Here is a 16529-nt window from a genome sequence, read left to right as displayed (position 1 = left end):
ACCTGGTTTGGATGTCCCAACTACCTTCGAAACCGTTAGAGATTTTACACAAGTTGAATGCTGAAGATGGACGTCTGTTCTCTGTGCTATTACTCTCCCCTCGCCCAGAAACGGAACAATACTAACGCAACTAAATTAGTCTATAGATACTAAGAGTCGATTTCTTCACCCTCGCTTAGCACTTAAGCCAGGTTTAAACGTACTGGTGAACCTGATTTAAAAGTTAAACGAGGGTGAAGAAATCAGCCCTAAGGAATGTTACTTGAATTTTGAAAACAAGAAAGTTCTTAATGAAAAACAGACAATTTATTCTCTCAGGTTGTAACTATTTTTTATTGAATCGATCTTCGTTCAGTATGCCAACTTTAACGTAGTTGGATGCAACTATGCCCATAGGTTGGCATTTCTATCACGACGTGGCGCTGTACTCGGTGTTCTTCGACAAAACATTTAATTAAACTCTTAGCGCGAGTCCTGCTATACTTGGTTATAGGCTGAAATGATATTACGCAACAAAGTGACTCTCCGGCGGTGCATCCGTGTTCACATTACCCGTGTTGGTGTAGAAAGTACGGAATGTGTGGTGTTGTCGATTTTACATTCGAAAAGCGCATCTACTTTCACTTGTTTGTCTTAATGTAATCTTTAGCAACATTGTTGTCCGGCTGGTATGAAATATCATTTCAGAATCATTTGTCAATCCTAATACAACTTGCTGTCTTGCTTGTGAGTTTTTCTAAAGTTTAAATAAATAGCTTTTACTGTTTCCACTGTTTTTTTCTGCTTATCTTGATTAGGGTTTTTGTTGGTTTCCTCAGCTGGGATTTGCCTTTTATCTTTAGCTAAACTTAAATCTAACCCATCAGAGCCTTAAGCTCATCGTAGAACACAAGCACCAACGCGCCGCCAGTACCACGCAGGACGTTGGAGAAGGCGCCCTTGAAGAAAGCACCCGATCCTTCCTGCTTACCAATCTTGACCCAGCAGTCCAAGGTATTCTTGTACATGATATCGGCCTTGGCACGTCCAGACTGCATCATCATACGTCTTCTGACGGTGTCGAACGGATACGAGATGATGCCGGAAGCCGTTGTTACAACCTGGAACGAATGAAAAATAGGATCACAGTTAAGTTCAGATGTTCGTCTTTAAAATGTCAACGAACTTCAAAAAGCGATAACCTTCAAAAAATGAATACGATAAAGCGTAAAGTTACAAAGGTACGTCGCTTATTAGCACCAACGATTTGGACTATGTCGTTTCGTTTATCAGTGCCATGTGAGTTAATGCGATAAGTGCCATCACATGGCCGCACAGATGACGAGTGTGCGCAGGGCGCCTGCTGATAACAGCTTGTGTAAATAGGCAAGAGCTTCTTTGTGTCTAGTTTGAGCTGATCAAAACTAGCCCTTAACGTCATTATATTTAGGTAGGGACGATTTGTACGACTCTGATACGCATAACATTCCCGTTTGATTGTCTCAATTTTAGCCTAAGTTGTTCAATCGTAAAGACCTGTTTTAAAGTTCCAGTGATGAAAAGCGTCTTGGAAAGCACTGCAATTATTCTTTAGTACGGGGTTGTTTGGCATAAGATCATTTGGCATAAAACCATTGAGCAAAATGGTTATTTGGCATAATTTGAATATTGATCACACTGGAAGTCATATAACTGACTTTTGGCGTAATTATATTTTCCCTTAGAATCTTTTTCGTTGCATGAATGAAATAAAGGGTTTGCTTACCAAAAGTATATATTTATAAATAAACTTGTCACCAACCAAAACTAAATAGTTTATTATTATTCAAGAATTTGTGATACTGACGTAATGGAAAAAAATAATTGATAATGACGTCTAATTTGGCTATGCCACATCGCTTTGAGGCGGGTGCTGTCCGACAGTCACTGCTCCGTCGGACTTGAACTAAATCACCGGGGGTGACTTCACCCCCAGGGGTGCATTGAATTATGGTAGGGAGTAAATTTTTTCTTGTTATCCAAACGTTCCCTTCGGTTATTCACTTTATATATTGTTTCAGTGCATCAAGAATTAAGATGCTGGCTGAGAATGTTTAGGAACAGTTTCTAATTGAAAAATTTGTGGCGTCCGTCAAATTAAAAATCATGGAAAGCAATTTTCAAATCAAAAAGGGATACAAGATGGTGATCAATATTTAGAAGGGGTACATGGAACGAAGAAGGTTGAAAACCACTGATTTTCGAGAAGATCGAAAAAAATGCGTTTTTCCTTATAACTTTTTTCCACGATTTTATAGAAGTGCAAAATGTTCAATCAATGAAATACAAATTTTTGGTGATCGAAGCAGCCTCCTAATGCGTTGAATAGCTTTTTATAGATATTTAGGATTTTTGTTCGAAAAACGGCCTTCGGTAGCTGAATCCCAAGAATATCGTTTTCCATTCTAAATAATCGAAGTGAAACTGCAGCGATAGTGTGGTGGTATCTTTTACAAGAAACTTTTTTGAAGGCTTTCTATCTTCTAACTGGGTTTTTCGGATACGGATCATCATTCACGTAAAACCTACTCACAGAGATTTGTTTGGTAATCGCGCACGCTTTGATAACTTATTTAGCATTGTCACTTTATTGCATTACGTCAGAATTTGTGTTTAGAAAACAGGTTTGTTTGCTTGAATGATTTGTATTTGCGGTAATAGCGAACGTAAATAATACACGAATTACTGTTGTTTGTATTATTATAGTTTTTTCTTTCATATACCAATGCAAAACACGGAGGACAGCAGCAAAACAAAAATGTATTTTACTGATGTAGCTGGCCGGCTTGTGTAAACGTAAAGGTACCGGAAAAAATATAGTTTACCGGTACCGTTCACATCCCTGATTCTCCGTACCACCAAAAAATTTAACTGTATCTAAAAAACCAATATAGATGAAAAGCCAGTGCATTCGTAAATGTTTTTTATGAAAGCATTTCAAAATCACGAGACACCACTAAATTAGCTCTTCAGGTTCCCTAACATGTTTCGTATCAAAATTTTTGACTGAAAAATCATAAGCTTTGAATCCAGCAACAAGAACCATGGTTACAACCGGATAGGAATGAACTTTTGGTTTGACCGTTTGGAGAGATTCCGGGGGAAATTTTCCGAGATCAAACTCCAGCTATCAAATTCCTGAGCTGTACAGCCTTTAAGGGAAAAGCCTACACCAAAAATTAAAATTCCTGAGGCCCAAAACCCAACCGCGCACAAAAAATCTGATCGGAACAATTGAACAGTTTCCGACGAAAAAATTGTTCAAAATTTGATGTTGTATGAAAGAGCTTGTATTTTTTATAAATGAAAGATCATTTGTTTTAACAATTTGGAAAGATTTCGGTTGACAATTTTCCCTGATCAAAATCCGGCACGAAACCCGCTATCAAATTCTTGAGGTGTACAGCAACCTTAAAAACTACTGTGCACCATTCATATCAAATGGGAAATGAATTTTCGTTTTTCATAATGGAAAAAGACAACTATTACATCAAGATTCCCGAAGTGTAAATTCAACCGCGGAATTTTAAAAAATCTCCGCTCAAAAATCCGATTTTCGAGGAAAAAAAAATATTTTTCCTATGTTAGAAAATCTGTGCTATTCTAAGCATAATTGTCCCATGTATATAGGGAATCCCATAGAACATGGGACAATTAAGCTTATAACGGCAGTATAGGAATCACGGCAAAAAATCTTTGGTGATCGAAACTCGATACAAAATCCCGACCCAAATTTCATGATCAAATCCCGTTTGCCCTAAACAGAAGTGATTTTTTTACCTACGTCTGTTTCGAAGAAACTGACAAGGAGTGGAACCAATTCATTATTAATTTAGGGTAGACAAGCCCTTATTCATCTCTTTAGTCACGATGTCACACTATTTCGCTGATGACTCCGCTTATACTGATTGTATTGCGCTTAAATAGGTATCAACAGCTTTGCTTCGTTCTTAAGAAGCAGATTATTTAAAACGTTCATCCTACCATTTGAGTTAATGCGTTGAATAGAGATAGCATACACTGCTCTAACTAAAGTGTTCAAATGGGTGGGATGAATAGAGGCGCTAAGAGGAATCAGGGCACAGTAACCCTATATTTTGTTCAGATTTGGGTGAAAATAGATATTATTGATTTCTCACTATACTCAGTGTCAAAGAGCGTATTTCACTCACGTTTGAAAGAGTGTGATCACTAGTCAGTGCAACACCTGTGTTTAGGACTACACTGCGAAAACTAACAGCTTTTTTGTTTTTGAATGTACACTAGACCTTCGTTGTCAATGAAGAGCGAGTAAGAGCGCTATAACCCTGGCTCATTAGCCAGGGCAGGGCTAAACACTTCTGTCCCATCCCAGGAACCTAGGACCAAAGGAGTGACATTAACCCTCTCAGCAAAGTCACTCCCAACGATTTATCAAACCCCCATCAAATTGAAACGGTTGTGTACGGTTGTCCACGTGTCTTCCTTATTCAAGGTTCAAAATGATCCGTTGATTAAATTATTCATTGAATGAATAATTTGATTGCCGTATAATTTTGAAGCATCTTTGTTTTGTACGCTGCACAGTTGGCCTGGCCGCTTTAATGCTTATGTCATATTCTATATGTGCCACAAACATTAATAATGACAAGAAAAATTGTGGACGAACGTCTGCAATTTTCCAGGATCCCTACATGTATTGGCTGTGTATGTCCAGACTAGAATAGACTAGTACACTAGACCTTCGTTATCGATGATATACTGATTCAAACTTCGATGTAGTCAGTATACCTCTTTTGCGCTAAACCGGTGTACACCATGTAAAAATTAAAAACCCTATAAGCACCTATAAGATATTGTATTTTTTAGGGACAACCAAAGCATGTTATCAATTTGCTACAACAGTTGCTATTACGTAACCTGTTATTACGATTCAATGGCGCAGTAGATTTACTTACAGTACGCCGATTTGTTTCGTGACGTAACGTCTTTTGAATCAATCCAGTAAAAATACGACGTCAGTTTGTTTACATTCTAATATTTATCTTAATATAATCCCTGCGAATAGATAGTAACACAAACATAAGATACCAATACGCAGAAATGTGCCATTAATTTGACCCTCGAAATATTCAGCATGTGCATGCCCTTCCCCAGATTTCTTGGCACGAGTGGATTTACATTTTATAAAAATAACCTTCCCAGCGCAATCAAGTAACGTTTCGAAATAACATTGCTTGCGCATTAATTCGAACGTCTACAGAGAAAGATCGTAGAAAAAGCTGAGCGGTGGCAGCAAGTAGTGTATTGTAACTATTTGCTCCGCTCACTCGATAGTTCATTGGGTGAAATACTTGCAATTGCAACGAAAGGTGTAGGTCAAGAGTCGCACTGCAGGCATGCATGAAATGCTATCGATTTTCTTTGTACAATTCGCACTGAACTAACCCTCAGGCAAACATGCTATGAATCTATCAGCGCATGCATGCGGATGAATTCAGATATGCGTTATTTACATATTTTCTATCCTGTCACGTTTATTCTGCTGATATTCCTGGCTCATAACTCGAGTATACAGCAAAATAATGGAAAGATCGAAGAGCAAAATGCAAAAAATTTACAACAGATGTTACTGAATGAATTTCATACAGCTGGAATGAATTCACTCGCTGTCGCTGAGTGCCCATCTGATTTATTTCTCAATCACTCGTATCTGTCCATTTTAAGGTTATGTACCTGCTACTTGACAGCATGCATTTTTGTACAAGGTTATGTAACGTAACGTGGAAAAATCAGCATTCTTTACCAAACGCCAAACTTATTTCCATGTAAAGATCGCAAAATTACTCTGTTCAGGCGATCGACGTTGGACTCGAACGTTGATATAATTGACCTTGGTGGCTCTTTCGTTCTCGTGGACAGGCGTGCTGACGTTATATCTACGTCAGCATTTTGTCAAGGCAGTTCATGCACATACGGTTGGTGTACAAAAATGTAATTTCAGTCTAAATATAAAACCGTAGTCAAGTGATGAAAAACAATTCGTTACACTGCGTAAAATTTGGCATTGTGGTGCAAAGTCTCGTCACCGAGAGCGAAAGCTTCTGGACTTGCTTTCAAGTATTTTTCTAGCAACTGCGTCAGTCGATTCATACCCGATGTTCGATCACTGCCTTCGAACAACATGAGATGTTCGTTTAGAATCGTTCATTCTTCACATGATTACGTCACCATAACATACACTATTTACTATAATTATAATGATGTCCGTTATCACACCAAAAGCCGTTGTTTGTCGAGCATGAGATGTTTGACGGATGGCTTGAAGGTTCAATTTTAATCAGTGGAGGCTTGTTACCAGGCCTCCGTGATTTACTGTAAATCTATAAAGCAAGTGATAAATCCTTCCAAGCATGCCACCGATAAATATAATCAAACGAACAAGCTTAGCTTTGTTAGTTCTTATGTCATCAGGTCGTCCTTACGTAATGTCGCTTTCAATAAAAATTTTACAAGAAATAATTGATGACACTTACCTGTGCGATGGCCCACGAGACGAAGATCGAGGTGTTCTTCGGATCTGGCAGCATTCCCTTGGCGGTATCGAAGCAACCAAAGTAGGCAGCACGATAGATGATAATACCTTGGACCGAGACGTTGAAGCCACGGTATAGACCAACGATACCATCGGACTTGACGGTCTTTTTAAGACAATCCAACAGACCGGTGTATTCACGCTGGCCTGCACCACGACCTACATCAGCGCCGAGACGGGTACGAGCGAAATCCAACGGGTAAACGAAGCACAGCGAGGTAGCACCAGCAGCACCACCCGATCCCAAATTTCCAAGGAAGTACCTCCAAAACTGGGTGTTCTTGTCAACTCCGCCCAAGAAGATCTGTTTGTAGACATCCTTAAAGGCAAAGTTGAGCGCCTGTGTCGGGAAGTACCGGATCACGTTGGCAAGATTACCTCTCCAGAAAGCTAGCGCACCCTGTTCCTTTGGGATACGAACAAAGCAATCGATGATTCCTAAGAAAAGAAAAATAATCGTTGAAGGATTTGGAATTAATTGCGGCATTCATCGTTTCAACGCCTATAAGTTAAAATTTAGTTTCATTAGAAGAAAGTACATTGTAAAATTGCTATGTTCACTGAACTCATGCAAAATGTATTTTTAATAATCAACAATAAAGCAATACAACTTGGACTTTTTCGCGACCCCAACCTACACTTTATGTAATCATTTCAAAAATTTTGAACCTATTATTCTATCGGTTAAAATATAAAGTATTTACATTTTTATTAACTGAATTTTTGCTGCCTAATAGAAATTGATTGATGTGCTTTTTTCGAATTAGGCATACATTTCGCACAAACATTGTTGCCATTCTTAACAAGTGAAAAAAATCGATTATCCATATCTCACCTAAAGACTAAGCTGAAGGTGTATCTTTTTAAATTACAAAACATTTGCGGTACAGATAGTGATAGTGTTGGCCGCGTAGTATAACATGAGAACATTTCAGATCCAATAGTAGGAACCTTCCAATCATCCCTCTTTCGCGGTTATATAACACAATTTTCGCCCCCATCACGTGAGTTTCCTTGAAATAGTTACCTAATCAACCACACCCCATCTACTATACTAACTCGTAGATGTAACTGGATTCGAGCGGTTCAGATCAGGACGATTTCAGAATTGATTTAAACATTTTTTGCAAATTATGCCCGTATTAAAAAAAAAGATGGCGGTAACCATGTTGGAATCCAGTCCGGAGCATGAGCAGCCGGTATGAAATTAAACCTACCTTTGTACTGCTGGTCGACGGCAATCTGCTTGGAAGCAGCCTGCACCTGGAGAAGCAGCTTCACGCGCTCGATCGGGGCTACGGCAGTCTTGGATACAGCAGCGGATATACCACCAGCCAAGAAATCCTTCGCGAAACCGTAGGGATCAGCCTTCTTTCCCGACATTTTCTTCTGATCTTTTTTTTAGTTGCTTTCACACACTAGTCGATGAGCGCAGAGGTACAAAGGCCGCAAGCTTCCTAACCGTACGGAGGGCACAATCCAAAGAGAATGAACGCAACCAAGCTGTGCTAGATGTAGCTGGGTCATGAGCTGAGAATCAAGTCGTAGCTGGGATCCCACTTCCTCTCAGCAGGTAAGTACTCTTGGCAGAATAAGGCATATGAGTTGTCTCGCTTTCTCTATACAACTAATAAGGAACTGGATGAGAGCACCTTAAAATATGTACTTCTCTTTTTCGCGTATTAGCGACGGACCGATGCTTTGACGTCTGTTCTGATGCCCAGTTAAGCTCAACCGAAAAATGAACAAGAATGCTGGTTGGTTCAAGTTCGTATTCCGGGTCCAGTGACAGAGCCGATTCTAGTTATCCCAGTAAATTTCAGCCGGAAATGAACTGGAATTCTGGTTGGTTCCAGTTTGTATTCCGGCTCCAGTGACAACCGATTCTAGTTAGAATCGGTTGTGTCACTGGAGCCGGAATGCGAATTGGAACCAGCCAGAATTCCGGTTTATTTCCGGATGAGCTTAACGGGATATATAGAATCGGTTGTACAACTCCCAGTAAAGTTCAACCGGAATGCTGGCTGGTTCTAATTCGTATTTCGGGTCCAGAAAGACAACCCAGCCTCCTGGCAACCCTACACGGTAAAAATACTTTACGCATTTTATGTATTCAAATTGCCCATTTTCGGAAGTTATTCGAGCTGTCAACAAAATGGGTATTTTTTGTTTCTAACAATGAGTACTTTTTATCCATTTCACAACTACTCGATGAGGTAATTCCATAGGGTATATTGATCTTGATAATGGGTGAACAATCCTTAAGAATTATTTCAAGCGAGTTAACCTGCAAACTAAGGATAGTAGTGGAACCTGCAAATTATCGCCCTGCACCGGAGTCCGTGGCGGAAACGGAACATTTCGGCAATGCTCCGAAAACAACGTCTGTTTAGACTACTGAGGATGTTGAAAATATGCGCCAGTTCGGCATTTTTAGAGCAGCCAAAAGATCCAGCCATCAAAAATAGATCCAGTTGGCGGTTTTATTTTGTTAAGTAGTTTTAGAATAGGATTTCTATCTAGATTCCTATACTTTTATAAGGAAACAATAATGTGAAATGAATTTATGTTTTTTTTAATTGGGTCATTAAATGAGAAAAAAAAAGTCGTTTTTTATTACTTACATTGATAAAGCTGATTTTCATGATTGCAACAATGTTTTTTTCCAGGTCAGGAAACGTGAAAATAATATTAAAATTTTAAATAAAGAAATATGTTGACAGTCTGGATTTGACACTATAGGAAGGGTTTGACATATCGAATTTCACGACAAATGATGCCCTGTCAGAAAAAAATTAAGGCATGTTTTCTCGGTTTTCCCGCAGGGTTATTTTTATTTGACATAAACACCATCCATTGCATAGTTTTTTTTTCATTTTGGGTGTTGTCCTGATAGGCCAGATGTAAACAATCGCAGTTTTCCTATGTATGGTTGCCAAGTTTACATAAGATTTATTTTGAAAAACAAAAAAAACCGTTTTTACGTATTACAATGATTTTTTTTAAATAATTTTATATTATGTATATTGGACCTAAAATTTATCGAATGGAACGGAAAACTATATATAGCTTAATGACCCAATTCAGAAATAATTCTATTGACAGTATTTTTCATTCTGGCGCGAATTTCATGAATGGGTATTTTTTACGCATTTTGTTGTAACAGTTTTGCGAAAAATAATGGGTGAAACATAGTCAGGTTGACGTAGAAGGCAACGACACGACATGAAACTCGGTGAAACTTTCCGAAGAAAAAGCGTCCGAGTCATTTACCGCCAGTTACCAGCACATTTAGTGACCCCTCGATGTGGCAAAAAAAATAGTTTTCCAGCAACACTTTCTTGTTTTGATCTTCAGTTGCTATTAGGTTTTACACCAACCGAGATAACCCCACAAAATGAGGCGGATGAACTTCGTTTGACAATTCTCAGTGGTTTGTTTACATAGAAGTTACGTGAGTTCGAATGTGATAGATGAGCACCCGTTGCACTCGAACTCACGCAACTGACGAAGTAAACAAACCACCGAGAATTGTCAAACGTGAACTTCATTCACCATGAGTTCATTCGTGTCGTCATCTTGTAGAACTCAATTAGGTATTACATCAACCGACATAACCTCACAAAACAAGCCGGATGAACTTTGTTTGACAATTCTCGGTGGTTTGTTTACATGGGAGTTACATGAGTTCGAATGTAACAGATGAGCACCCGTTGCACTCGCACTCACGCAATTGACAAAGTAAACAAACCACCGAGAATTGTCAAACATGAACTTCATTCATCATAAGTTCATTCGTGTCGTCATCTTGTAGAACTCAATGTATAGCAACGATAGCAATCATGTTATGTTTACACCACATAAACTTCTTGTCGGATATGGATCCCTAAAAATTTAAGTACCAGTTCGTCGAAACGATTCTGTGCACTTTCAGTACAATTTTTGTGATACTGCTCAATAAGTACACTTGACATAAATATAACCGGTGAGTACTTCAATTTGGTCTGATCAGATCAAATAATTTGAATTATTCTTCAATTGTGGAGTATCATCTAGGAATGAAAATGTTTGTCGGTGTCGGTCATGCAAGTGCAAATACGTCCACGGCAAGTTCTTAGTGACTGATTGGACCGGCGGAGAAAGCTTCGGAGGTAAGCACACCTAGTTATGAGCAAATAACTTCAATAAAAATGTTTTTTCGTTCTCGGTCAGATGATGAGCTGGTCCTAATCTCACAAAAGACGGAAGTGATTTTATACCCAACTACTAGTGTTCCAAGATCTACCACTGCTTCTACAATTTCTTTATCACAACTAATCGTTCGGTCGGGGTTCACATACGTTCAATATGCACTATAGAGAGTATTGACAAAACTGTTAAAAGTGTAATGTAAAAAAATGGATTGACGATGTGCATCCTAAGATTGACGTTTTGAATTCCATCAATCCGTCCGTAACGGCCCGCTATTGTTCCCAAGCAATTGATTGGAAGCCACTAACTGCCCTGCAAAGAAGAATGCGTCGGATGAATTGTGAAGGACGTGACAGTTAAATCAGAAGTTAAGGCGATCAAGTAAGTTTTTTTTCTATGCATATCGCGCACATTTCAATTAATTTTATTTTATTTTTCTTTCATACATACTTCCGAAGCCTGATGGCAAGCAATGAACTTCAAAATTCGGCTGCTCAGTCTAATCGATACTCTATAGAAAACATTAAAAGGTTCTCATAAGAGCATAATTGATGTCAGACTGCAGGAAGTGTAGTAAGTGGCAGGATATGAAAAATCTATCAGAGCAGAACCAAGAAAGCATTTTGGAAATGAATTACTGAATATCACTCATTATCAACTCAACAAGACAGTAAATTATCTCAACAAATTGTAGTTAATCTAACGGTTCTTTCCAATTGTAGGAAGTAATTGGTAGATGCTACGATATGCAGATACAATACGATAAGAAAGTCTCATCTAGTGAGGAGCTACTCAAGGCTGCTTTGAGCCGCGAAAATAATCTGTTGCTTAGTTTTTTAAATTGTGACAAATTGGTCGGGGAGTCGATTTTGTATCGATATTCATCTCACCTTGCACGTTAGTAGGAGAACCAAAAGAGGGTAGCGTAATATAATTGCGGTACTTAACTTTGTATATAACGGTAGCTCACAAGAGGCGAAACACTGCTACTGCTCTACTGATCGACTATTTAACGGTTAACGCGCGGACACAAAATAAGAAAAAAGTCTCTTCAATTGAATGGTCTGCTGATAACAGATACCATGTTGGCTACGTAAAACTCATTTAAAATATTCGAATACTGTTTTTAATTTAAATCAACAAATAGATATTGGCGACATTTTCCTGTGGCCAGACGTATATGAAACACTGATCAGTACCGTCGTGACGCATGGGTACATTCCATTGGCTATATTCCAAAAAAAAACAGTCGTTCTCAATTGTTTATAACTCGTTAGCATGTCAGTAATAATGGATCAGTAGCAGCTCGGAATTGCTTACTGCGCCTTATCACATATGATCAGGACGTGTAGAGACCATCAGATAATCAAACGAAGTTATGGTCGCGGTAATGAAAGGGGCTACTGAAGGCTGCTTTGAGCCGCGAAAATAATCTGTTGCTTAGTTTTTTAAATTGTGACAAATTGTTTTTTGAAAAATAACAACTGCCAGTGCATATCACTCCCAAAATGTCATTTTATTGAAATGGCTGAATCTGAATGCAATGCTATCACATTTCAAAGTGCTCGTGTTGTAAACTGGCAGGTATTCTGAGCAGCAGTTATTCTTTTGGTAGACCGTCCCTCAAGCAAAGTTCTATGAAACAAAATACCACAGAGAACAGAGAACACTCCATCTTCATTATTCAACTTGGGGATCATCCATAAATCACGTAGCATTTTTTGAGTGATTTTCAACACCCTCCTCCCCCATAGTAGCATTTAGTCACAAACCTCTACATACCCCCCCCCCCCCCCCCTAGTAATTAGGTAGCGTGACGGTAAACCTCCCCCTGTCCCCGTGAAAAATTAAACGATGTTAGATGAAACGGGTAAGGTTGTCGTGACATTAGGTCAACCCCTATACCCCTTTAAGAAATTATCAAAGTTCGACAACATTTTATAATGATTGAATTAACTATTTCATACCGGAAGCTCTTACGATTCGGATTTTTTCAAGTCGGCACAGTCTTTCACCGTAAAATTGTTAAAGTACACAGCCTTTTGCAACATAGTTAGTGTGTAAAGTGACACTCAGTGCCTGGAGACCTTCCGCCAGCCGAAGTTAAGTTCAGATACTTCTGAAGGAAAGTAACAGTGACTTAAAAGTGTCGAACGGTCGTCCTTCATCATACTATCACGCTAATCCGAGTGAAGCCGTTGGAGAGCTGGAGAAAGTTCCCGGCAGGAGAGCTGGAAGAGTAAACCACCACACGGTACGCCAACGACGAAAACCGGTGGCCATCAACCGGCGGAACATGCGGACAGCATCAATAGCGGCGGCAGCACGTGGAAGCCATCGTTGACGAATAAATGCAGTGACCAGTGAGATAAATAAAAGTTTTCTTCTTCATTCCTTATTTTTCTTCACTAAAATTAGTTTTTTTTTAAATTAATTTGTTGGACTTTTCTGTTTGCCACATTTCTTGCGTGCGCCTCTGAAATTGTTTTCAGGTTGTGACCGAATCGTGTTTAGTTGTCGTGGTTATCCGTTGCCGACTCTGTGAGGCTGAGGTATTGTTACTGAGCTAGCCGGCCATTAGTTACAGGTTAACCTGGATGGGAGTATCTTTAAATCAAGTACAAATTTGTACAATCGCTACAACCGTTGTAGTTCTTGCGATTTTAGAGTCGGCAGTCTACTGTTCTGAATTGTTCACAAATTAAAGGTTGTATAGATTCCTGAAAATAGTATAAACATAAGCGCACCAATCAGAAAATGTCGGGAGAGATTTTTCCGATTCCAATCGAAAACATCACGACTCACGTACTGTTACAAGTTTTATGTTTTTCCACCAGATTATTACTACCGATTTTCAAAAGGTAACGGTTTGTTTAGTAGTAATTTTTTTCTCTGCGTAACCGGGGTTGCGTAGTTTTGTGAAATAACCCACTGAGACGTCCAAAAAATTGTTTCAAAATCGTTCAACACGGGTCCAACGATGGGCGTTTGTTGAACGGTTATTTGGACGTTGTCCAAATTGGTCCAACGAATGTCCTTCATTGGACGATTTTGAAACCAACCGTTCTTAGAGGGAAACAACAAAATATTAAAGTGTTGCTAGTTTAATACAATTTCTAGTCAAATGTCATATTTGACAGTACCAGTTACCTGAGTCACTGAGGGGTTGTCATATTTGTGATACACTTTTAGAATGCTAGTGTCTAGTCGTGTCGTTGTACAAGGTCTGTACTCATTTATGGGTACAAAATACAAACGCTTTACCCATTTAATGGGCTATTCCACTTTTATTGAAAATGAGTAGTTTTCTACGCATTAATGGGTACTTGATTTTATCAGTGTATACCATCATCCCAGTTAAGCTCATCCGGAAATGAACCGGAATTCTGGCTGGTTCCAGTTCGTATTCCGGCTCCAGTGACACAACCGATTCTAGTTAGAATCGGTTGTGTCACTGGAGCCCGTGGACGAACTGGAACCAGCTAGAATTCCAATTCATTTCCGGCTGAACTTTACTGGGATATGGAGTTTGACCAAATACATTTTTGTATTTGGTTTGACAGCGACCAACATATACCCGGTCAAACCTTTCGGAATTTTAATCGGAATCTTGAATGGAGTCAGTATGGATTCCAGCTCAAATGCAAGTCTCTGTCAAGGATGACGTCTCTGTACAGCCAGCATCACTGCCATGAAAATCAAAAAAATGTTTTGATTTTCATGGCAGTCATTAATTTTGAACACGGTCAAAATAAAGTACCCATTAATGAGTTTTATACTACCCATCACCGACAAAACTGGCAAAACTCATTTACTGGATAAACATCATATACCCACTATTGAATATTATCAGTATACGTCAGAAAATGGGTATTTTTCTACCCATATTTATCTACTACTTGGAACTGAAAATGAGTAGAAATTTACCCATCGTTGAGTACTTATAGAACGGAAGAAATGAGCTTCTTAAATCTTTCGTTTATCGTAGCTCATTAATCCACATTCAGATGGCCACAATGTTCCTCAGAATCAACAAAACAATGACATATATTCCGACGGGGTGTTATAGTTATACGGACACATATTAGTAACCTTCGCCAGCAGAAGCTGCTGCTTATGGTTGGTCATTCTAGGGGTTTCCGGAGCTATTCGAAGCTGGTCGTAGAAAACGGGATTGAACATTCCTAACAATGGCCCTTTGGAAGAACGAACAATTTAATAAGTACGGAGGCTCATTTCTTTTGGCACTATCAATACTCACCAGTTCATGTCAACCTGGCTCTTCCTGCTGGATTCCGATCCGTTTAAAATTTACCCAACTATATATTTTAGTTCCATTAAATCAGTTCAGTCTAAAAATAGCAGTCTTTTTCAACCATTTATGGGTAGTAGATTACCCATTTTTCTTGTAGGGTGGCAAGATGAAGGTGGGTAATATGTTACTCAGTTTCTAATTCAAAAAAGTACCCAATTTATGACAGCTGGATTGGAATTAGAAAATAGATACTTCTGATACTCATTAATGGGTACTTTATTTTAACCGTGAATCGAATGATTAAAAGCTGTAACCCAGTTAAACTCATTCCGGAACCTGTTCGGATTTCTGAATGGATTCATTATGATTCCGACTCAGAATCGGTTGTTGCATTTGATTTGGAATCCATACTGACTCCATTCAGGATTCCGAATCAAATTCCGAATGACTTGACCGGGAATTAGTTACTAGATGTTGATTTTCTGAATACCCTCTAAGAACGGTTGGTTTCAAAATCGTCCAATGAAGGACGTTCGTTGGACCAATTTGGACAACGTCCAAATAACCGTTCAACAAACGTCCATAGCTGGACCCGTGTTGAACGATTTTGAAACATTTTTTTGGACGTCTCAGTGGGTAATATGGTATTAAATCATCCCACAATCCAGCTAAGCTCAGCCGGAAATGAACCAGAATTCTGGCTGGTTCCAGCTCGTATTCCGGCTCCAGTGACACAACCGATTCTAGTTAGAATCGGTTGTGTCACTGGAGCCGGAATGTTAACTGGAACCAGCCAGAATTCCAGATCATTTCCGGCTGAACTTTACTGGAAAGATGCAAAACGTCATGTGGAATACTGGAATATATACACGAGTGCCGAACATAATTCTTAATTTGGGGCTTCATAGCTATAACGCCCCATACTTTGTTAAACTCATTCCGGAACCGGTTCGGATTTCTGAATGGAGTCAGTATGGATTCCAACTCACATGCAACAACCGATTCCGACTCAATCGGTTTCAGAATCGGTTGTTGCATTTTAGTTGGAATCCAAACTGACTCCTTTCAGGATTCCGAATCAAATTCCGAATGGTTTGACCGGGTGTAAGATTCATCTTACGAATACCAAAGCACAGAGAGCAGACGTCCATCTTCAGCATTCAACTTGTGTAAAAATCTCTAACGGTTGCGAAGGTAGTTGGGATATCCAAACTAGGTGTGCTACTGTCATGTTTTTTGTGGCTGAGTTCGACTGAATTGACAGCGGTTATTCGTCTACCCAGTCAAACTTGTCCGGAGCCGGTTCGGACTGCCAGTATGAATTCCAGCTCAAATACATCAATCGAGCTTTACAAGTGCATTTAATGCCATTATAGAGTATATAAAAAGCTGATATAATGCTATTGTAATGCTGTGGGTTTATTTGTTATGCAACTCTTTTTGAAGATTATATTCGGCATATTTCATTCCAATCGAACATATGCAATATAG

General features: G+C 39.1%; 1 protein-coding gene across 1 annotated transcript; it reads right to left on the bottom strand.

The window, feature by feature from the left end:
- Positions 1-305: 305 nt before the first annotated feature.
- Positions 306-8110, bottom strand: LOC131688766 (ADP,ATP carrier protein 1). The gene is made up of 3 exons (XM_058973276.1): positions 7810-8110; positions 6534-7030; positions 306-1100 (listed from the first exon to the last, which is right to left on the bottom strand). The coding sequence occupies exons 1-3, from the start codon at positions 7973-7975 to the stop codon at positions 855-857; spliced, it is 909 nt and encodes a 302-aa protein (XP_058829259.1). The 5' UTR covers positions 7976-8110; the 3' UTR covers positions 306-854.
- Between the last annotated feature and the right edge of the window lie 8419 nt (positions 8111-16529).

This window comes from Topomyia yanbarensis, chromosome 3 (genome assembly GCF_030247195.1).
Source record: "Topomyia yanbarensis strain Yona2022 chromosome 3, ASM3024719v1, whole genome shotgun sequence".
Classification (NCBI taxonomy): Eukaryota; Metazoa; Arthropoda; class Insecta; order Diptera; family Culicidae; genus Topomyia; species Topomyia yanbarensis.
Note: the sequence above shows the minus strand (reverse complement) of the source record. Positions and strands in the feature narration are given on the sequence as shown.